A 24,786-nucleotide genomic window follows, 5' to 3' on the forward strand; every position below is an offset into this window, starting at 1 on the left:
TTAAAGTATGAATTTCATATGACACGTGTTTTTCTAATGCATAATAATATCTAAATAAACTTAGTGTAATCACCGTAATTTAAATTTTATAACAATAATAATTTCCTATTTTTATTTTAAAGTCAATTTTAGTAAGTAGCTTGCATTTTATTTTCAACATATTGCGTCTTTTTAGTCCAACTCCCTTTCCGACATATTGTTTAAAGTCTTAATTTGTTCAAAGTTGTTATAAGTTATAATTATCTTATAAAATTAAGAAAATTATTTTTATTTGAATCAACAATTGTATTTAAAATAATGAAATTTGTTCCATTCCTTCTAAAAAAACACATAATAGAAATGTAAGTATTGTAATAAATTTACTTAAATAGCTGCAGTTCCAATAAAAGTAAATTCATATTATCTAATATTAAAATATAGGTACAAATATAACCCTTTTTGTTTTTGTTATTGAATAATAGTGTATTGAACTGTAGCTTATCGCGTTGGTATAACATATAAAAATATATTTAGAAATTGGAAATTTAGCACGATTGGAGAGTTAAGTTTCCTAACTTGTTCATTTTCTCCCGATAATGTCAAAAAGTACTGAATATTTTTTAGATTTATTTTGGCAAACAAGTTTAATTACCAAATAGACTAAATTTTCTACTAGAAACCTCCCTCAAAGTCTAAGATCAGAGAATTATTTACCAGCAAAGTGTCTTNTTTTATATCAAACAGATCAGCCGACATTCAAGACAAGCTTGAAAACAAAATGAGTTAGTCATGCTTGTAACCAAACAACAACGGCTCACCTTACAATATGTTTTATACTCTGCACAACTTAATGGCATTCAGCGGAAATTAGTTAGTTAAATCATATTTTGAATTGTACTTATTCAATAGTTTACCTTAACACCGTACACATGAGTTTCAAAAAAAAAATCGTGGAAAGTTCTATATAGACGATAGAAGAAGAACAATATCAGTTAAAAACTTGAATACCTAATATTAATATCAGTTAATTTTTTGATGAATTTCAGATTTTTTAATAAAAAGAACACTTTGGTTGAACTCAACGGATGAACTAGTGGAATGACAAACCTTTATAAAAAGAAAACGCTTGCGTTTAATATTGGTATTACCTTCGTTGTATACATTGAAAATGTACATTCAACACAGTTTATTTGTTTAGATTATCATTTATCATAGAAAATTAATCTATGACTATCAAGAAATATTATCTGTTATATTTTAAATTTAAGTTGATTTATAGATATGATACAGTACATAAAATATAATGTTGATGGAAATGTTATATAAAAATAATTATAGGCAAGTAGCCTAAAGTTGCAACTATGTTATAACTTGAAAGCAACATAAATCATAATCAAAACAATAAATCTGAATAATATGCAAAATTTAAATGTTGTCTATGTTTTTCCTTTTTATGCATAAGATAAAAATTTAAAAACCAGAATAATGGATTATAGCATTTTCATATATTATATTCTTAGAATGTGTAGGTACAATAGACACACTTAATTTGTTTCAGATTACCTACCAAAAAGTGAAATACGATTTCACATATTTTGGATTTACACTATTTAATTTCTACTAATTTAATTAGCATACCACCACGTAACACCACCATCGTCAGTAGGTAGGTACTCAAAGCGTCTAAAATAAATCAATTCTGAAATGATAACTTAACTGAAATTAACACATGATATATGCTATAAGTGTTCGTGGATGCTTTATGTAAACCATAGAAATAAGACTACACAAGCGTGTATTTCATTACTAGGATTAAAGTATGAATTTCATATGACACGTGTTTTTCTAATGCATAATAATATCTAAATAAACTTAGTGTAATCACCGTAATTTAAATTTTATAACAATAATAATTTCCTATTTTTATTTTAAAGTCAATTTTAGTAAGTAGCTTGCATTTTATTTTCAACATATTGCGTCTTTTTAGTCCAACTCCCTTTCCGACATATTGTTTAAAGTCTTAATTTGTTCAAAGTTGTTATAAGTTATAATTATCTTATAAAATTAAGAAAATTATTTTTATTTGAATCAACAATTGTATTTAAAATAATGAAATTTGTTCCATTCCTTCTAAAAAAACACATAATAGAAATGTAAGTATTGTAATAAATTTACTTAAATAGCTGCAGTTCCAATAAAAGTAAATTCATATTATCTAATATTAAAATATAGGTACAAATATAACCCTTTTTGTTTTTGTTATTGAATAATAGTGTATTGAACTGTAGCTTATCGCGTTGGTATAACATATAAAAATATATTTAGAAATTGGAAATTTAGCACGATTGGAGAGTTAAGTTTCCTAACTTGTTCATTTTCTCCCGATAATGTCAAAAAGTACTGAATATTTTTTAGATTTATTTTGGCAAACAAGTTTAATTACCAAATAGACTAAATTTTCTACTAGAAACCTCCCTCAAAGTCTAAGATCAGAGAATTATTTACCAGCAAAGTGTCTTCAAACACTAAAATAAATTAATAAAAACACACGGTTATCATTGCATTGTGCATTTGTGCGTCGTCATCGGTGCTCTCAGAATCTAAGTCAATATTTCATTTTATTGAATGAAAAATTGTTTATGATGTACATGGCCGTACGTTTTAAAACAAGACTAAGGTTTTCAGCAACACTTGAAAAATGTATGGTTTTTTAAATTAATATCAGATGATTTTAATGTTGCAGCGTAGTAATTAAACAACAATACTATAATGAAATAATAAAATAATAAAATAACAAGAATATAGACTTGACGTATAAAATAAATCACTTTTGAACAACGGTTCTGTGCTGTGGCGCCTTAAGTTTTATCGATTGGGTAATAAATCTTGTAAAGACTCCTATATAAATCTAAAAACCATACTTTATGAAGAAGACTTCAATTCAGCAATACGATTTATTGTTTGCATAAGTTTTCATAAACTCATAAACAAAATCAAGAAAGCCGGTTTGTTATGTAGTCGGTTTAGACTTTTAGAGTGTATCTTATTATCATAACTGTATAAATGTATAATGGAAGTGGTTATTATAATATTATAATATTGTATATTGTATACAGTGATCGAAAGAGTGGAGGGGGGAGGGGGGATGAAAGCAATCCAATTTTTATAATTCATATTTTTCATCCCTTCACTTATTTTTTACGACTGTTTAAGTTAAATTATAATGAGAACTATATACATTATGAAAGCCATCCATCCACTTATTTTGAGCCACTTCGACCACTGATTGTTGAAAGTAACTTATCTCTGTATTTCATTACGAAAGTAATTTTTTACTGTGCCAATAACTCCACCTTCCATAAATAGTAAGGAAAAAATAGATGTATGTAAATAATATCACTTTGGAGTAGTGTTTCGCAAAGAAATGTATACACAATACACATAATATGTTGCAGTTGAGTCGGGTAAATACGAAAATAGATATACAGCCTCCAGTGGCTCTATCTATCGAGTTAAATATAATTACAATTCTTAAAAACATTAACCGTTTGAAGTCAGGCAGGTAGTAATAGTATAAAATATAAAAATCAGCAACCTTACCAAATTGTGTAAAAAAAGAAAATAATAGTTAATTTTTGTTTGTTATTCAAACGAATATAAAAAGGCTAAGCATTATTCGTATGTTTGTACTTTATTGACTAACAAAACTGAACTACGAAAAACATACCTGGCTACCTATTATCGAGTTTTTACAACAAAGTTCATACAAATTAAAGGAGATGAAGCATAGATGCCGACACCAATTATAGGTATGGGTGAGACTATGAATGCAATATTTTAGAGGTTGTTTACTATTAATTATTATCAATTAAATCTGTCTTTGTGGTCGGCGCTTTTGACCAGTGGACGTTAATAGCTTATATTACTACCTAGGTAGTAGGTAATTATTAGGTGGTAGTATGTATACGGTATTTTAAAAAAATTTCGGCAAAAATATCGAATATAAAATAATAGATAATATCATTAATATTATTAATCTATTGACTTAACCAATTTAACATAAAGCCAAAATATATGTATTAGCCAAAAATATGCAACTTCGTTGAAATCAGAACTTTAAATGTCTTTAAAAAAATCATGCTTAGGTAATTTTGATATTAGTAATTTGTTAAGATTCAAAGGCATGCGCAGAACTTAATATTATATATTGCTATTTTTAGGTTTTTAGCATTGGAAAAAGTCGTAATTTCAATGCAGACAATTATAATTATATATTGCACAACCATGATTATTATTATTTAGTTAGTTTTTTGTATTTAGTATTTAGTACTTTTATTTTCCAACTATTTCAAAAAACATTGAATTTTTCCGACCCCCCAAATACCAATTAAATTGACTTTATCTGAACTTAAAAACTAGTAAGGTAAGTATATTGTATGTGTGTAGGCTAATGAGATGACATTATAAATATATTTTGGAATAATAATATTGGTATCAAAAAAAAAAATATATTTATAAATATTTTACCTATTTTTGCTGATCAATAAATAAATAGATTTTAGAAAAACAATTTCATTTGATAGCTTAAACATTTTTAATGGTGCATATGAATTTAATTTAAATATGTGTTTTTAGAAATGTCAATATTAAATACTAATTAATACTTCAAAATATTATAACGTTCTTGAATAAAGCAACACAATGGTATAAAAACCGCACGAAAGATATAATATACTATGGCTTTACAATGTCCAATTACTTCGGTACAATACAATAATTATTTTAATAATAATTCGATTGAGTTTCAGTTGTTTTAATGTGTTATTGTTATATTGTTATTAATTTCGGAAAATCAATGATGTAGGAATCAATTTACAATTATTGTTAATAATTATAAAAATATTAAATTGTTGTAATTTTCACAAAATCGATGTGAAATATGTACCTATTTTTTAATACATTAAAATATTTTAACAACATTTGGTAAGAAAAAACTATTATGACATTTATATTTTTAAGTAGTTTCAAAACAACAAATAACTACAATTACAAATTTACACAGATTCAGTGAGAAAAATGTGTTATAAATTAAAATTGAGTACTAGAACAATGTTAACATGTTACCTATTATAGAAATAAATATATTAAAATGCTTTAAACGTTAATAACAATTTTTTATAACATAAACAATGCAAAAAAGTTATAATTATTGATTTATCAACTTTTTTTCCATATTTGTATGCGATAATGCTCATAATGCGGAGTGTCCCTTGCAGGGGTATTTTGAAGCTTAGAAGGACAGCTAGTATTACATAAACTTAAAATGTTAGAAAAAAAATAACATTAACTTATTATTATTGTGATTCTTCTTAGATTATATTACAATGAGGAAGGCGTGCATGAGGACATTTTTGTGATTTCGCATAATTTTAAAGGCCACAGAATCTTGAGTTATTATTATAAACTAGAAAAATATGACAAATTTAGTTTTTATTTAGTTAAAAATAAATATACAAATTTTAATATACAAATAAAATGTTTCTTCCTATTATTTTTTTTACATAATATTATTGAATCGTTAAACTGGTTCTAAATATAACAAGTATTTACAAACTAAATAAATATTCACATTATATAATTACTATACATTAATAGTGTACATTAATACATTTATTAACAATATTATTTACAGAGTAGGATAGTTTAGTTAGTCCAATAAGTCAAAATTCTAATTATTTGACGATTTTCCATCTTCTATGGATTTTGAATGAATTATACTTAATCGTTCATCCATAGGTAACCCCCTCTTTGCCTTCTCCTTTTCTTTTAGATAATGCTGTTCCAAGTCATCCCATGGCTGCAACTCACCGGAACCAAATAGCCCGTACACCACAGACGATGCTGTCATTACTATCATCATAATCCAAAATACAAGACGCCACTCTAACACAGTTCTCTGAAAAAATAAAAATGTAATACATTATTAGGCACTTATTTGTATGAAGTATTTAGATGAAATACTAAAAGGTGATTTATAGATCAATACTATTAACCCTTTGTAAGACATACGATATCTTGGAAAATCAGTCTTAACGCTGATTATATCCTAATACTATTTAGTTTAATTAACCATTAAATACATTTATAATTCATTATAATTATAGTAACGTATGGCATAACACACCATACTAAATTTATTTGATGTGTACTAAAAAAAAAATGTATTTTCATGAAGTATAATAATATATATTACTTTATCAGATGTAAAATAAATTAACATTAAAGAAAAACTGAAAAAATTAGTTTTTAAAAACCATATTATATCAATAATCCACAGATTAAAAATGTTTAAAATAATTTAAAATATTTTTTTTTTTTTTGTAATTGATATGTTAGATTGACGTAAATTTATATATATTCATATTACATAAATTCTCCATAAACACCATGTTTATAAAAATAATGACCTTATAGTAATAACCATATTCAAAAGTCACCCATTCTTAACATACATTCATTTTTAGACATAAATACAGATATATCGATCAAATGAAACAATTATACTTAGGGAAATTTGAAATAGAAAACCTCATAGAATATACTATAAACTTACGTTCGGTGTGAGAATTCCGGCGACGTATGGAGTGGCCATTCCTGATAGACAACCAATACCGTTGACCAATGCCATTATGGTAGGAGCATAATTGGGCGACAAGTCGAGTGAATTAATACGGATGCTGGGATAACAGAATCCCATTAGGGCCATACCCAAAGTAAAACATAAAGTGGCGATCATTTTATCACATCCGACGAATGAAGCACACATCACACCCATACCCGGCCCAACGGTTCCTGAAATCATGTCATTATTTGTCAGTTACCGGCATTCCGAACAGTTATGTTTTAACATTGAATCTCACCAATAATAGCATAACTTTTTCTGACTGCAGTTACACTCATTATTCGTTTGCTTATTAGTCGGTCGGCCAATATACTAGCTAAGATCGACGTAACCCATTGGGCGATGTATGGAATGGACGACAATAAACCGTTCTGTATAAGGGAACGTTTAAAATTATTTAATTGAAATAAAAATTTTTAGATGTTGATCAGACTTACCTCAGTAATAGAAAAGTGTAAGACGTCACTCATATATTTTGGAAGATCGCTGATAATCGTGAAACCACCCCAGTCATGTCCTGCTTCAACAATAATCAGTGCCCATACTGGCCACGACGTTAATATTGATTTCCATGGTGTTGGCGCCAAGTCCTGTTACAATATATTCAAATATTAAATTATGATATTTTCGTCACCACTGGCCAGAGAATATCGTTTTGTCACAATGACTCATGATCATTATGATGTCTCAAGTACCTTTTTCCTTTCTAGGCTTCCGATCGACTGTTTTAAGTAGTCGCGCTCCATATCTGATATGAACGGATGGGAGTTCGGGTCATTGTAAACGAACATGCACCAGAGCACAAACCAAATCAACGAGGTTATGCCGAAGAAGTAAAAGACATTCGGCCAACCACCAGGTATGTATTGTATGATGAAACCGCTCAAGAAGTTTGAAAAAATGTTACCGATTTGGACACCTGTTGGATACATAACATTATTGTTATCTTCATGAGTTGTTAATATGTGTTTTTCATAAATGATTGGCTCGTTCACGCCATATGACGAACACATTATGTATATAATAGGTATAGGTGTATGTTTTATTTATTTATAAGTTACCTGCAAATACCAATGTGGAGAGTTTTCCCTTTTCTTCGGGTGGAGCCCACTGTGCCAGAAGTGTGCAGAGAGCTGGGAAGGTAGTTCCCTGCATATTAAAAAAATTAATTTAATTACAATAATTGTATTAAAACCATATATAGTGGTAATCACGATCATTACCTCTCCGAGTCCTTCGACGAACCGCAGAATCGTCAGTGGTCTGGAGCCCATGTACGCTACATACGGAGTCATCAGAGTGAAGACTGCGGTGGACAGTATTCCTAAGCCCATGGTGTGCTTGCCACCAAACCTCTGGGATAAGACGCCGCCGGGTAAGTGGGTGAGTATGTAACCATAGTAGAACGACGACAGGATCTCACCCTGCGTCTTCTCATCCCAATCGAACCGGTTCTTGAACTCGTCCTCGGCTATCACTGTCCGGTTGGACTTAGGGTGGCCATGTGATGACGACTGTGGCATCGGGCAGTAGTCATGACGAACGGACCTTTCGCCTCCGTCTACAACCACCACAGGCCTTACCATTTGAGTGAGGGTTATGCCCAAGCAGGCTCGCATCACGTACGCCATCGTGACACCCAACATCCCCATCACGGCCATCACCCATCTTTGAGATATGTGTCCTGCATCAAAAAAATGATTTTATCGGTCAGTCATGGTTGTGAAATCACGATATTAAAAGTATTTTTTAAACATCTTATTTGTCACTATGAAACCGAGAAATACAAAGTTATACATATATTGTTAGTTAGTTTAGGACTCATACTATGATTTTTCCTGTTGTATTTTGAATATTGAATGGAAGGTGCTTTTATTAATATTGACGTAGGTTTAACATAAACCATAATTTATAATATTGTAGAACTACAGAACATCAGAATACTAGTATGGACTTAAGTACAATATTCTATGATACATTCAATAAATTGTAAATTTCATTAGTTAATTGATTTTACGTTTTATTTTAAACTAGATAAAATAATTACGTTGAAACCAATCAAAATATTAATAAATGTGTATAACAACTCAAATATTATATCAACTGGATAAACAGTTTTTAAAATATAAATTATTTTATGAAGTGGTAATTAATTATAGTGGGCACATAGTAAATGTGAGAATGAAGTAACGATTTTTGGTTTCTAATAGGTACATAAATTCACAACTATTATTTTATACAGGTACTATGTAGTACATATGGCTACATTAATTTTGTAATGAGATCAAAAGCAATTAAAGCAAAATCATTTTAATCAAATACATTCAATGTTAAGTATTATAATTAATAAATATCTATTATATTTTATGATCATTAGGTATACAAACATATAGATTAATTTTTTCGGTGTTGACGATTTATGAATCATCGTGTACCTACCACCACATTAAAAGCTAATAATTATAACTTTTATTTTTATAGATTAGAATATTGATTAATCAATGATGTAAAATGCTATCATAAGCAGGTTTTTTTTTTATTTCTTGAATCGTACATTTTTCATTCATTATTGAAACCATTGTTGAAATGTGTAGGTAAATCTTTTTTCTCTTATTTCTTATTTCTATGATTTGCAAATTTAACCTTCAGTTTTCCTCCTTCTATTTTAATTTGCTTAATTTTCTTGAGTATACAATAAAATACAGTTCCGATGTTCAAAAATAGATTTTTGATACCTATATAATAATCTAGGTTTTACTATTTTAATTTTATATTTTTTTTAATAAATTTAAAACATATCTAAGCTTTGGTGTAAAAATAAAAGATAACAGGAGTTCAATCTTACATAGTATCAAAATATTATATTTTTTAAAAATAATATGTGTTAATTTATATAATTTAATTATCGCAATTAAATTTGATCAAATAAATCTTAGAGAAAAGTTGTTCGAGTCTATTTATTACCGATTAGTAAGTCATATTTTAAAATTTACCCTATTTTCAAACAGTTTAGACGAGAGAAAAAAAACAATCAAGGTGATTATAACGTGCATCATTACATTTTGTACAGTATTGATAACATAATTGTAAATACATTAATTTATATTTTTCTATGTTATAATATAAAACACAACATTTTATCATAAGATAGAAGACTAAACGTTTACTTACTTGAATTCAATTTCATAGTGGTGGATGAATAATAGTCACCTCAGTATTTATTTACACGCGAGAATTAATTGTTTAGAACGGAATTTTCTGAAAATCGTCGCCGAGAATAGTAGGGAAAACGTCCACGCGGGTTCTACCGAGTACTATTTATTTTCGTGTAGGTACGTATAATACCATCTGAGTAAATACAACACGTTTATAACATTTAAAAAAAAAAAAAAAAAACAACGATAAATATACGTATTACTTATTAAATAATTTAATATTATTATGTTCCCGCGGAATATTAATAACCCGTCGACTGATACGGCTGGTGGACAGAACGCGACGTCTTCAAACGCAAACTTCCGTCTGAACACTGTTAACTCGTCAGATCGAGACACAACATGATAACATGATATTATTATTATGTGATGCCCGCCGAGTGAGTGGGCGATTAAGACGTTCGCTCCTTTTATTGTATTCCGATCGCCTTATCTGAATATATTTTATCATTGGATTTGTGTTTGTGTCGAATGGGAGCACATGTTCTTGTTTGTGTACCTATATATATATAATATTAATGTGTACGGCAGGTATTATATTAATTATTATGTGCACCGATTGTTTGAACTGTTGTACGACACGAAACAAATATAACGGTGATATACGGCATGCAACGTCGAACTACAATAATTATATTATATTATTAATTAATAAATAATAATAAATGGATAATATTATGTGCGAACCCGTTTTAGGCGATATTCAACTCCGCGGAGTAGTTACCAAGCACTGACGAACAAAGTTCAGTAGCAACAAAAAACTACGTTTATATCCAAGGGGTTCAATGATTGCGGCTCACATGTGTTTGTGTGTGTGCCCGTCAAGTTGTGACATTAATCGATGGATAGGCAAGTATGTACATCTATTGTGATTGCGATGACAGATATGAATATTACGACTTTTGAATTTTTCTCAAGGTCTTCGATTATCATTTATCGCCAAGTCGTTGGCCCAAGACTACGGTTAATGGTGTTATACAATTCGAAATGCGCGTACCATTATTTATAGGTAGGTCGTGTTATCATTTACTGGCAGATTTGCTAGGCACGATCGAAATATTACAGACACTGATTGCAAATCATTAATTACTCACTTTAGTATGAAAAATAACACTACGGATTGCGTGTGAACTCGTCGATAAGTTGTACCTGTTTAGTGAGAGAGAGAGAGAGAGAACGCGTAACCGTTGATTTTAGTTGCCTTCGTCGGATACATTTCAAACATACAGTTGATAACATTTTGTTTTGTATAGATTATCATGGAAATTTGACCTATTACAATCAAAATACATTATCTATTACATTTTAAATTGTAACGTTTATGTATGAGACAATATACAAAATATTTAATTGATGCAAATGTTATCTTAAAATAATAATAGGAACCTACCTCACTTTGCAATAAAAATTTCAAATAGCAAACTACATAATATAATAATTTTATTAGCAATAACAATAAATCTGTATATTTTGATATGTAAAATGTAAGGACTTCTAAAAAAATCGAAGATCATGACTTGTAACATTTGAATATGTGTACCGGGTTTGTGTACAATAGACTCGAATTAAACGAGTAATACATTTGTTTCCAATTACCAAAAAGGAAAATACGGTTCGACGTATTTCAGAGCTATAGTGCTATTGATTTTTGATACTTTTATGCTTTTAGTGTACTTTTTATTGTCATTCCGGAGAAAACATATTACAACGTCTAGACATTTTATTATATATATATTAGTACTATTGTATGTATTCGGTGGATGGAAATATCATTGATGTTCATTGAATTGATGTAAAAATAGGAACTCTATTAATTTGCATTCACGAAGCTTTTTTTCATACCTGGAGAAATATAATTCAGAAAATGTGTTTCTCTGAGCACAACGGAACTTCACCATCGTCCGTAGATAGGTAGGTACTCGATGCGTTTAAAAGGAGTCATTTCTGAAATGTTAACTCAACGGTAATTATCGACAGCTTTGTGCTATAGTTATAAGTGTTCGTGGTTGCTTAATGTAAGTCATTTAAATAATACTACACAAGCGTGTATTTCGTTACTAGGATTAACGTAGAAGTAGTATAAAACACGTGTTTTTTAAATGCATTATATTATCTAAAGAAACATAATATAACCACCGTAAGTTCATTTTCATAACAATCAGTTCCTATTTTTATTTTATTCGTCAACATCAGTTAAAAAATTGCATTATACAGTCAAGATACTTCTTAACTAATTAATCTATCCCCACCCCCCTTAAAAAAAAAAAACAAACATAATATTTTATAAAACCATAATATAACTAGAAATCATATTGTTTAATTATAGAACAACCAAATGAATTTTTCACTGGTATATACCTCAAGGTATATTCACTATTGAATGTCTAAACGATACAATGATTAAAATTTCTAAGAACTATTAATGGTAAGTACATAATACCTAATTATTGTTTATTATGACATTATTTATAATTGAAATGTACATACTTTTATTTAAGCAGAGGTGCATCGTAAATTCCATAGTCTATTTTAATAGTGATACTATTATACAAAAAAGTCACAAAAAGTTATAATTATTTTAAATTTAATCAAAGACCAATCATAAATAATGATTTTGATGGTCAATAATAAAGGCTAAAATAATTTTTGTATTTTGTTTACTCTTTCCAAAAACAACATTATATAAATGTAAATATTGGAATTTATTTTTTTATTTATATATATTTTACCTGGAGTTCATTCACTCCAATAGGTATGTACTCAATTATTCTATTTAATGTTCAACAATAGTAATTAAAGTAGCCAAGTGAGTAGTGATTTATTGCAAGGATATTAGTAAGTTGTACATTTAATTGTATTAATAACAACAATGTATAACTATTAAAATTGTATATTAGTGTAACAGATATTATTTTAGCATAATATTATACTTACTGTAGTCCCTTAACTTTGAAATTTATTTGTACATATTATAATCAAGTTGTACCTGAGAAAAAAAATCATTGCGTGCCTGTTGTAAATTATTTTTTATTTGTTGGATTATTGAAGAAAATTATAAGGAATGAAAAATAATATCCGTTTAAAACATAATTTCCATACAATTAACGAAACGGTATGAAATTACACAATACACCATTATAATATAATATTACATAATTTATTAGAGTATGTCTGAAAGAATATATTCTTAAAACCTAAGTAATTAAACTAAAAAAAGGCTTCATGTAGAAAACCTACTCTGTTGTTCTAGAGATGTCGAGTACAGCTCGTCATGAAATAGGTTTCCTACCGCAGTAATTTATGTGTTAAATTTTAATACAATAATAATGATTATGAATCATTTTATACGCGGACAATTTTTGGAGAAGATGGTCCAATTTTTCGGTAACTCTGGTTGGTACTTATAAGGTACTGAGTTCAATTTTAACTTACCGACAAGACCAACTAAATTTAACTATTCACCAGAAATCTGTTTCAAAGTTTTCAATCAAAGGACTTTTTAATTTTTTATACAAGAAAAGTGTCTTCAATCACTAAAATAAAATAAAATTAGAAACATATTATCATAATATCATTGTAAGATCAACAAATTCTTTGCGCTGCTCAGAATCTACAAGTCATAATTTCACTATCTACGATGATCATTTTGTTTTTGTCTTGAATGCCCACACGTTTTAAGATAAAACCAAAGTTAATACTTAGTATAGGAGAATTAGACCATTTCATAATAATTAAACAATTTATTCAAGAATAAAATAATAATATAAATAGACTAGTTCAAAATGAATCACTTTTGGACAACGGTTCTACGTTGTGGCATCTAATGTTTAACCAAATGATGATAAATCTTAAAAAAATCCTACACATTTCAAAAGCTATCAAGAATGCTTCAAATTAGATATTGTTTATATAATTTTTAAAAAAAACTTATGAATTCGGGTTTGAATATCTGTTATTGAATATATTATTATAATAATGGATGTGCTAAATTTGAATTCAATGAAGAAAAATACTACACACGAACAACTTTTAGAACAAAGATAGTCTAAAATACTGTTAATGTATATTTTTATATACATTATATTTTATATTTATATTCATATTAGTGATAAAGTATTTTAAACAATTTTGTCCAAAAATATCACATTTAGTATGTTACATTTAAACAGTATATATTAAAGTAATATTATTTTAGCTATTATTCAGTCAGTTCTACACTACTACTAACCGACTATCATGAAATAGTGTGATTGGGTTCATGGTATAAATATTTAGCTTAAAATTGAATATATTGTGTATAGAAAATAATTATATATACCTACATAAAAGAAAAAAGTACCTACGACTGCTAATTTTTGAACCTTAACAAAAAAACTATTATTGTTAATTGAATACTTATTGTTTTGTTAAAATATTCAATTTTGTCAAAATTAGGAGTTCAAATGTAATTTTACTGCTCCGAAAGGCGATAGCAGACACAAAAAAAAATTACATCTTTGTAAAACCTATATACATTCTTCGATATGCTCAGAATCACCAAAAGTTATAAAATAATAAATTACTGTAACCGACCTTACTTAAGTAAAAGTGTATATAATTATGCTAATTAGTCACGACTAATTGTTAAAAAATTGTTAAACAACTTGTTAGAGTATTTCTGAATAATAATATTAATATTAAAAAAAAAATTTTAAACCAATCTTATACAGTTGTGAATATTATCCATGAGTAGCAATGACCTCATCAGCCAATGTTTTTCTGGAAAAAAAAATGTAATGATAAATAGTTGACAAAAGAAATTTAAGTAAATTATGTTCGTAGAAATGCCAACACTAATTAATGTTTAAAAATAATAGCGTACTTGATTAAAGCAACTCAATGGTACAAAAAAAAAAAATGTACAAAAGACTTTCCCATGGCTTTACAATTTTCAATTACTTTATTATTGGAATAAAATTATTTTAATAATAATCAGATTGAATTTTAATTTGTTTGGTATTTATTGCTATTAATTTTGGAAAACCAATAAAGGTCGGATACGATTTTTTTGTTTGGTTTTAGTTAATAATTAAAAATATTTTAGATAAATTGTTTTCACTTGCATAAAGTCTATGGTTAATCTGTATCCAATTTTCCATAGTTACATTGCAATTGTAAAATGCACATTCCATTTAGAACACTATTTTAACATTGTTCTTTTCTATACACTTCTAGGTATAAATTAAATTAAGTACCTAATATATATATATACACACTTACGAAGACACGTGGCTGCAAGGCCAAAACCGAGTTTTAAATTAAAATTAAGTAAAAACATAAGGTTAACTAACCTATTTATAGAACTTATATGTTAAATGGTTTTAAACTTTACTTAACTTAATTTTTTCAATAGGTATTATAATATAAACTAAACGAATTAGAAAAAAAAAAGATAATTAGCGTAGTAAACTAGGTCTCGACATACACACATTATACACATTACACATTCATACAACTTTTAAACATTTAAATCAGACGAATGTTCACTCCGTTAATATTTTGGCTTCAAGCTTTATAATATATATTAATAAATCTATACAAATAACAATACAAATAAAATGAAACGATACTATTCTTATAATCTAGAATTGCTCAATTATTGACATACATTTAAGGAACACGTATTCTTATGTTCTCATAAGTAGTTCTCAATAATATCAACTTGCACTCTTAAAACCTGGCAGACTACAAAACGTGATATTGTCATGTCAAGCGTGTGAAATACTGAAATACAAGCATCTAATATTTATAGCAAACATTGGCGTCTATCAATAATCAATATTAACATTGTCAATCGATTATCTATTAAACTAAATATGTACGAGTATTAAACACGGTGATGGGTACTAAAAATTATTAACTATTGTCTGTTGAATAAATTTTATAAATAATAAAAATCTAATTTCAAAAAAAAATTTTTTTTATGTGTAAATATTGTTTACCGATTGTTATGGGGTGTATAATTACATAACTATATAGCCCTACAAACAATGTATTATACTCAGGCACAAATCAGTGATTAGATAATTTTTAATTATTTTAAAAGATGCCATAAATCAATTTAAATTATAATCAGATTCCATTGCATACAATAAACATAGTAGTATATTATATTATTGTACCAGTTATTCAGTTATAATATTGTTCTTGTGTCCACAACATTTTCTGGGTAAATGAGTTAGTTGATTAGTGTTATATAGATACTTTAAAACGTACATCTAATATGATGAATTATTTACTTTAATAGGGTTTGTGTTTTGCTGATAATGATCGTTTTATTTATTATTGACTTTGCTACGAAAATAATTTAAACTATATTGAAATAATTTAGTGAATTTACGTAGGTAAACCCACTGTTACTTTATAATCATGTAATAATTATTCGAAATGTATAAAATAATATATTGAGTTATAACATGTGGTAATTAACTCAAATTAATAATATATTTTACTTAAAATATATTATTCCTCTTCAGTATATTATATTGCATTAAAAGGACGTCGTACCCGCAGTGTTGTCTAAGTCATACAAACAAACAACTTTGCAAAAACTGTTTGAGCGGCACAAATTACACAACGCATAGAGGAGAATTTTTACTGAGCCGCAGTCTTTTCATTATTTGGATAACAAAAATATAATTGAAGTTATCAGTTTGAGAAGGTTGGGTTTTTCCAGTTTTTCCAATTTTTTTTTATATTTGATTATTAAAAATTATCAGTTAATGCTATCACAAAAATTTAAACTCTTCATCACAGATAATGTTCTCTCCTATGCGTTGTGGAATTTTGGTAATTCCAATATAAATACTGAGGGAGTAAAGTTGTCCCGCGCAAAACAGCTTTTTCTATGTTCTACATTTGTGAGACGAAGACCGGTCCTCTAAAAAGTTATAATAATGATTGACATTCCCTTAATATTTAGTATCATAAGATTATTTTCTTTGAAAAATGAAACACTCAAGTGTAATTTGTTCCAGCTTCATGCGTTCTTCGAGTGATCTTACCTTTGTTTAAATGTACACAACAACTCACCACTATCTCTTAGAATTTTTAGTAAAATGTTCAAAATTGGGGTCAATACATTTTTTTTAAATGAATATTCTATATCTCATGTTTGAATACAATATCGTCAGTATGCCTTTAACAAAAAAAAAGTTTACCGAAAACTCTTATTAATTTTATATGAGTGTTTGAACACTAAAATTCTTTTTTTTACCATGGATATACACCAATTACACGTATATCAAATTCAAATTCTCATCAAAGTGTTATTGTAATTCAAACACAAATAACTCTAAATGCTCAAAATGTTCAGAAAATGTTGATTTTATAATTTTCTATATATGATGCAATTTTATAAATTTTCTTTCTATAAATATTTCGCTCAAAACCTCAAAAATCTTGAACTTTTAATACAAGGTTCATCAAATGTTATTCAAATAGCAGTTGAAAAATATTAAGGATACATCAGCATGTTCTTATTATAAGCATTTTAAGCTGAAATTTTAACAAAATTATTTTGTAGTTAAAATGTATAAAATGTTCTATTTTTATAGTCAAGTAATACGGATTGAATTTTTAAAATGATGTTTCCGACAAATAGTAACGAAAAAATGTAAAAAATATTTCACAGTTTTTTGATGAATATTTTAAATTCAAATTTGGTCAAAATGAGATATTTAAACAAAAAATAACGATTTAAGTCATTAAAAAATATGTATTATTATAATATAGGGTGGACAGATCATCTTCGCTCAAAATCATTTTTCGTATGCAATGATTTTATACCATAGAATTAAAATTTAACACATCCATACAGTAACCCTCACAACACTTACTGTACATCAGAGTAGTACTCACTTGCCCACCATTTTTACTCTAGAGTTATTGACATTTTAATGTTCACATTATCTCACTTCATATGAATTTGTCGTTTGTTGTTTTCAACATAAACACGATAGCTCCCTTCTGACTAGGAAGTCTATACTCTATTTCCGCCCAATGGTACAGGAATTGTAATTATTAGCTATCAAGATAAAATATGTGCCAGCTAGCGAGTACTTAATACAATACACACGTGATTATTACAATAAAATGGCCTTGTAGTAATATTATTAGATACCTTTAAATATGTTTTCTTCGAAATATTTGTAAAGTTAAAGTACGTGTGTACTGATGACTTTTGTTATTAAAACGTTATCGAATAAATGCGTCAATACCATCATTGGTCATAAATAATCACTTGTACTTTAATATTTGAAAACAATCACATTAATACATTTGCATTTTTTTTTTTTATCCTATATCCATAACTATACGTCACAGGTGTGACACGTACAAGTCCTCAATTTACACGCAAAACACACTTCAACGAATTACGTTTTTGATTAATTAGATTAATTTCGCACCTATAGACGTACGATATAGACAAAATGTTGTGTTTATTTTGTTGTTGTCCGTCTTTAAAAGTACCTACAGTCTATAACGATACAACGTTTTCGATGAGTATAATAGTACTTACATAGTATTACAAATTACACGAGTGCTTGACGTCTAAAATAATATCATGTACTATACATATAATAAGTACGTAGGTATTGTGTAGGTATTATTCTTAAGAAAAACACAAGATAATGAACAAATAAATATAATAAACTTACCTATTACATAATTATTACGTAACATAGTAAATAATAAGTCCCAGAAAAATGACTAAGGAAAATAGAACTACTCGGGAAAAATGTTGAGAGGAAAAAATAAAAGATACTTATATTGCTCAACTACTGATTAGTTGGCCGTTAGTAGTTTGACTAGTGATGAGTGATGACTAAATATATATAATAATATAATATCTTAGAATCTCTATTTACGGATTTATAATATCCATATTTTATTATATTTATTATATACGATTATTTAACTGAGAAACACTAACTCCATTCGTTTCTATCGGAATGAATTGATGGCCGTTGAACAACTACTGTAGGTATAAGTATTTAAATCTGGCCTGATCTATCATGGTTCATGAATGAATATTTTATACTATTAATCATAGACGTTGGTTTTCAATAATTTAGTAAATCACAATAGATGTAAAATCATCTTGAAAATATATTTTATTTTTCACTTTTAAGCTTTTTTAGTCTAGAGTCTTAAATGCATGTATTTGTTATATTAAAATAATTAATTTAAAGTGTAACAAAAAAAAAGTATAATCAATAGACATTTTTATTATAAACAATACAGGAGTGTTTGGTAAACAAAATTTAAAAAAAAAATTACAGTGCGAAATATAAAAGTAGTAACTTAATCAATTTATATAATGCAATAAAAACAAATAATAGTTAATAAATATTGTTTATTATCAAATGCTCATCAAAAGGCAGTGTCTGCAGTGGCCCAACTAAACCTCTAAAACGCGGGGTGCTAAATCTGTGAATGCATCACTGAGTTGTGGGGGACGAAAATCATAAAAGTTAGATATAAAAAACAAGGGTTGCTAAATTTTGCAAAAAAAAGAAGAAGAAACATAAACATCAATAGGTACGACAGAGATACAATATTTTAGAGCATGTTGATATTTCTATTAAAACGGTAATGAGAGTAAAAAAAGTAGGTAATGACATAAATTTGCCATCACTATAAACAACTGTTGTAACTGTATCGGTACTGTATACTTTTTCCAAACTTTGGTTTAGTAATCAATATTTATATTGAATAAGTTGTATTCAATTAAAAGTATGTGCCAAATTGATAACTTTCTCAACATTCACTTTAATTAGGTATCTTCAAGTTCTTTATGGATTTATTGGCCTACATTCTATACTTGTTCAGTGGCCTACCTCTCCCGACTTCCTACAAAGGGACATAATATGATTTACATATTAAATTCTAACTATTTCATTATTCTTTCTTCATTGATACGCCCAAGGCACCATTTCTTTAGTACTGTAGTAAATGTAAATCCTTACCTAGTAGCAGTTAAGTACAATACTTTTAAGACATTTATTTGCATTTACAATACTATTACGTTTGATAATAACAAAACTGTTAAGGATAATAATATGATTCACGGTCATATAAATTTGTTAATTCGTTATTTTTCCATATTATAATATGTAGAACATACATGCATATGTTGTTATTGTAAGCACAAATATCAAACACTACAATACTATCTTAAGTCGCCAACTTAATAGTTTATTATTGCCTTTATTTATGCAATAAAAAACCTAAAGTAACTAAAGAACAATATAAATTTTTTTAGAGTAACTCTTGATGGACATAAGTTATGCCATATGGTCAAGTATAAGTATGTGAAGAACCTAAGTGTCTAATTTATTCAGTGATAAGATTAAGTCAGCAAACATTGTTTTTTTGTTGTTATTTAGCGTTATCTGATAATATTACTAGACAAGTCTAGTTTACCGTAGATTAGAATATTACTGAATTGTCCTAATTGAACAATATTCACAGTATAATGATTCAATTATACAACTCGAAATTGAATACTGATAAGTCCATAAATGATGTGTATACAATTGATATGTACGCGTATATTGTTCAACACTTATCTTAAGTTTATGCATAACATTTTAGTAAAAAATGATTTGTAAAAAGGCGGGCAAGTGGATACCGCTGTATAATAAGTGTCTAGTGGATCACTACAGTCTGTGATGAATTATATTTGGTAAAGCATTGCATACAAAAAACAATTCTGAGCAATAGCGATCTGTCAGTTTACATAACAAAATATAGTTTCTGTTCATATGTTTTTTTTTGCCATATTCAGTATAGTAGGTTGAATTAATTGTTGCAGAATACATTATATGAAAATGTCATTGTATGTATAAAGTATAACAATATACTGAAAGTTTCAAGTGCACACTAATAGTATTTTTAAATTACTACAAAATAAATAATATTGTTATTCGTGGATTAAAATAAGTACCTAATCTTGTCGTTAATAAAGATGTAAGAACTGTTTTTATAAATTACTAGTTGTCCCACCCGGCGTTGCCCGGGTAAAAGTCACCTCAGGTGAAAACCGAGATTTTTTTACATTATACTAACAATAACTGACCCGGCAAACGTAATACTAAATAATTTGCTTACATTTTGAACAGGAATTAGCCTGTATATTAAGATGGTGATTAAAAAATTATATACAATTTTGTGAAAATTCGATTAGTTATTAGTTTTTTTTTACCAGCAACTAATGTACACCATTGATGATAAATAACAATAATTGGTACTCAGATAAAATCTTTTTTTGCTAAACTAAATGATTTTAATAATTGTTTATTATTCCACGTCGATACCGACCTGCCTAGAAGCATCTGTATTGTAGAGTTTGATTGTTATTTATTTTCAGCCAGCGACTATTTCTCACTAAAAAAGGTATACAATTTACAAGCTTATTTTAATTAATAATAACTAATTATTTATTGACTTCATCGGACTAAATTTACGCCTGAGCCCTTCTCTGTGATGTCCTCTTTAATTTAAAAAACTGCAAGACGATTAAATAAGTAGTTTGGGAGTTTATCCCGAACAAGAGAAAGCGATATAGTAGTATAGATTATATTACTTTTATTATATATTTTTATATTTTTAACAACAAAACAATTTGCAAATTTTCATGTATTTTGTCAAAACGTACACTTTAAATGATAACCATGAAAAAACAATAAGTATTTTTAATATGTTTACAATGCTATGCTTTATAATAAATTATGAGCTGAATATTTTTATGGAATTATGTACATATATTTTTCAGTTTCAAATTTTTGAATCATAATAATATGAAACTTACGGCTAATTTTTATTTCCATATTACTAGGTATTAAATTGTTATTACTTATTACATTTAAGGTTGTGCATGTTTTACAAAATTTAAAATTTATTGCAAATCAAAGTGAACATTTTCAAAAAAGTTGAAAAATAATATTTTATGAAGTAAAAAATTCAAAAATAATTTTTGTTGGCACTAAATAGTATTTCAAATAATGATAAACTCACTGAGTACATATCTAATTATTAAAAGTTGTTTATTTTGTTCTAACTTATTTTGATTCCATATAAATTAAGAAGTATTATCAAATAAAAACCATGCATTTTCAATCGTAGTTTAAAATTGTTTTTTCTTGAAAATTTGTAGCGAATTTCGTGATTTTTACTGCATAATGTATGGAATAATTTGATACTTTTTAGAACATGCAGATCAACACTCTGTTTATATGAGAAACCATGTGTTAAACTTTCAAATCATAGTCATAAAAATACATTTTTTAAATTAATTTCTACCTCAAAATAGTTTTTATGATTTTGATGAATTTTGTCTTTAAACTAATAATAAATATTGTGAATTTTTTAAAAAAAAAACTTAAAATAACATATGATATAATATTATATAATCTTATATTTATTTTTCAAGTATTTTGACCAAGTGAAAAATTATTTATTGATAATAATTGAAAAAAATACTAAAAAATCGAAAATGTCTCTTTCCTATTATTAAATTAAAAAAGAGTTATTACATATTTGGGAATTATTATCATGAAGGTTTCTATCATTTAAACATTTAGTGAAAAAGTATTCATACGGTAGTTTGTTTTTAAATTGGACCAATAACAAAAACAATTTTAGTGAATTTTATTTTGAATAAAAATTCCCATTTTTTTTTATTTTTCTTCTGTTTATCCATACGCTTTTGAAAATGTCTAACAAATTTGTAAATTGTAAATTGTATTGAGCATATATTACCATTATTCACATTGTTTATTTTAAAAGTTGTTTTTAACTGTATTTAAATATATTTTATATATTTGTATTCAAATGAAAGAAAAAAAATTAATATTTCTCCAACAATAAAATATTATAAATCATTTAAGAAGTGATGTGGCATTAAACGAACATTTAATATTTGCTATAAAAAGATGCACAATCGTACAAAAAACTAATCTTTTTAGTTTATCACTTATACTGTTAATCGATAACATATATTTTAAGTTTGAGCTGAAAGGTTAACATACAACCATATTTGCTAATTAAAATCAAAAATATATTATTTATAAGCTTATCGTAAATAACACAAATATATTACATGGCATGCGCATTATGCTTATTTTCTAGATTTTATAAACACGTGTATCATGTATATTTAAGTACAATCAACATTCTAAGTTATTGTTTAAAAGTTTTAATGTGACTAAAATTGAGTAAAATCAATTCAAAATTTTAAGTTATTTCTTAAAAGTTATAATATTACTAAAATAAATTTAACATTTTAAAATACTCATCAGTATACACAGATATTGCAGTATTAAAATCATCATCATAACACGTGATAGCTATAAATTGGCTTATAATATGAAATATTGCATGGATATTGGGTAACCATACCTGTAAAAATTAACTAATTTAATGGCAATAAAACAATTATAGATTATGATAATTGATAACATTATATAGTATAATAACAGTTATTTTTTTCATTAAATCAACAATGATAATAAATAATAAGATATATATATACCACAGATACATTAATCTACTAGGTGGCCGACTAATTTTTATCAAACAATGGTTCAGTGACGGAATACAATAAATTTCCGTCATTTGTCGTATGTGTGATGTTTATATTATTCTTAATAGGATAACCGGAGTTGTGGGCTGTTAAGAATTGAACGTAATGTGAGCAGTAATATATGATTGAAGATGTAAACAAACCCCCTCGCAGCATATCTCCGAGCACAACTTCAATGTAATATAATATTCACTGTTTAGGGAAGTCTGCCATCCAGTAGTGTTATACAGGTATCTATATGATTCACACAAATGTCAAATAAATTCAAAATAGTTAAACTCAATAAAATAACTTTCATAAGGTACATTATAACTACAGTGAGCGTATTAATTAAAAGTGAACAAATAAACAGCTCTTTGTCACTCGAATTGAATCATTATTTCGGCTTCTTATTGTGTACATAGTCACAAAAAAAATACATATCGTTGTAAAATCATACAATCATCGCTCCGATCAGCATCTAAAATATTCATAGATATTACAGTTACTTAGATTAGATATTTTTCAAAGTATGTGTATAATGTTCAGATACATTTAGATTGAGTTTCAAAATTAAGGAATAAATATAAAATTAATTGGTAGATAAAGTTACAGTTTCATGCATTTGTATTTAATTGATAACTTGTTTTTTACTTTGTACTGTAACGTCAATGTCAATTTAATCTCGTTATTTTAATAAACTATATAATTATATTTATTTGATACAATTTATAAATATAGGTTATGATATTTGATAAGCATATTGGTAATTGGTACATCTGTTGAAATGTATAGGTAGTATGACTTGTGAGCTCCAGAACATCTAACCATAACAAAAGCTCTCCAATAGTAATGCAATGTTTTTTTTAATTTAAAAGTTGATTAGAAAAATTACACATAATTTAAAAAAATTAAAAATCGTGTTTATTTTAAAAATCTGTTAGCTTTATAATTTATAAATATTGGAAATAAGGAGTAGTTGGTTAGCTATTCTCAATACACGAACCGTTTTTTTTTTATATCTTGGATGATATAAATAAAGTTTTCCAAGTTATATTTTGCAGGTTCTATAAATTTGTAACTTTAGTTCATAAAATAATAACCATATATAATATAACATAAATTTTGATGGTTATCAAAATACAAAGTTTCGAAGTAATAGAGCCATGGGATATCCAATATTTACACATGACGCGGAAAAATGTGGAACATATAAGTCAATTAAGTCATCTACTTCTGAAATCCCAGGCGTAAACCACAAACTATAATAAATTGTATACTGTAATATTATTATGATAGGTGAC

General features: G+C 27.1%; 1 protein-coding gene and 1 long non-coding RNA gene across 2 annotated transcripts; both read right to left on the reverse strand.

Moving 5' to 3' along the window:
• Nucleotides 1–5,299: 5,299 nt before the first annotated feature.
• On the reverse strand, nt 5,300–9,848 carry LOC111034174 (putative inorganic phosphate cotransporter). The gene is made up of 8 exons (XM_022315251.1): nt 9,833–9,848; nt 7,885–8,345; nt 7,723–7,810; nt 7,357–7,580; nt 7,099–7,251; nt 6,900–7,032; nt 6,593–6,831; nt 5,300–5,935 (listed from the first exon to the last, which is right to left on the reverse strand). Exons 1-8 carry the CDS (start codon nt 9,846–9,848, stop codon nt 5,708–5,710), a joined length of 1,542 nt encoding a protein of 513 aa, XP_022170943.1. The 3' UTR covers nt 5,300–5,707.
• A 4,487-nt stretch (nt 9,849–14,335) lies between these two features.
• Nucleotides 14,336–16,263, reverse strand: LOC111034175. Its single transcript, XR_002604497.1, has 2 exons — nt 15,136–16,263; nt 14,336–14,634 (listed from the first exon to the last, which is right to left on the reverse strand). It is a non-coding gene; the product is annotated as an uncharacterized LOC111034175 (long non-coding RNA).
• Between the last annotated feature and the right edge of the window lie 8,523 nt (nt 16,264–24,786).

Source organism: Myzus persicae, unplaced genomic scaffold (assembly GCF_001856785.1).
Source record: "Myzus persicae strain clone G006 unplaced genomic scaffold, MPER_G0061.0, whole genome shotgun sequence".
Lineage (NCBI taxonomy): Eukaryota > Metazoa > Arthropoda > Insecta > Hemiptera > Aphididae > Myzus > Myzus persicae.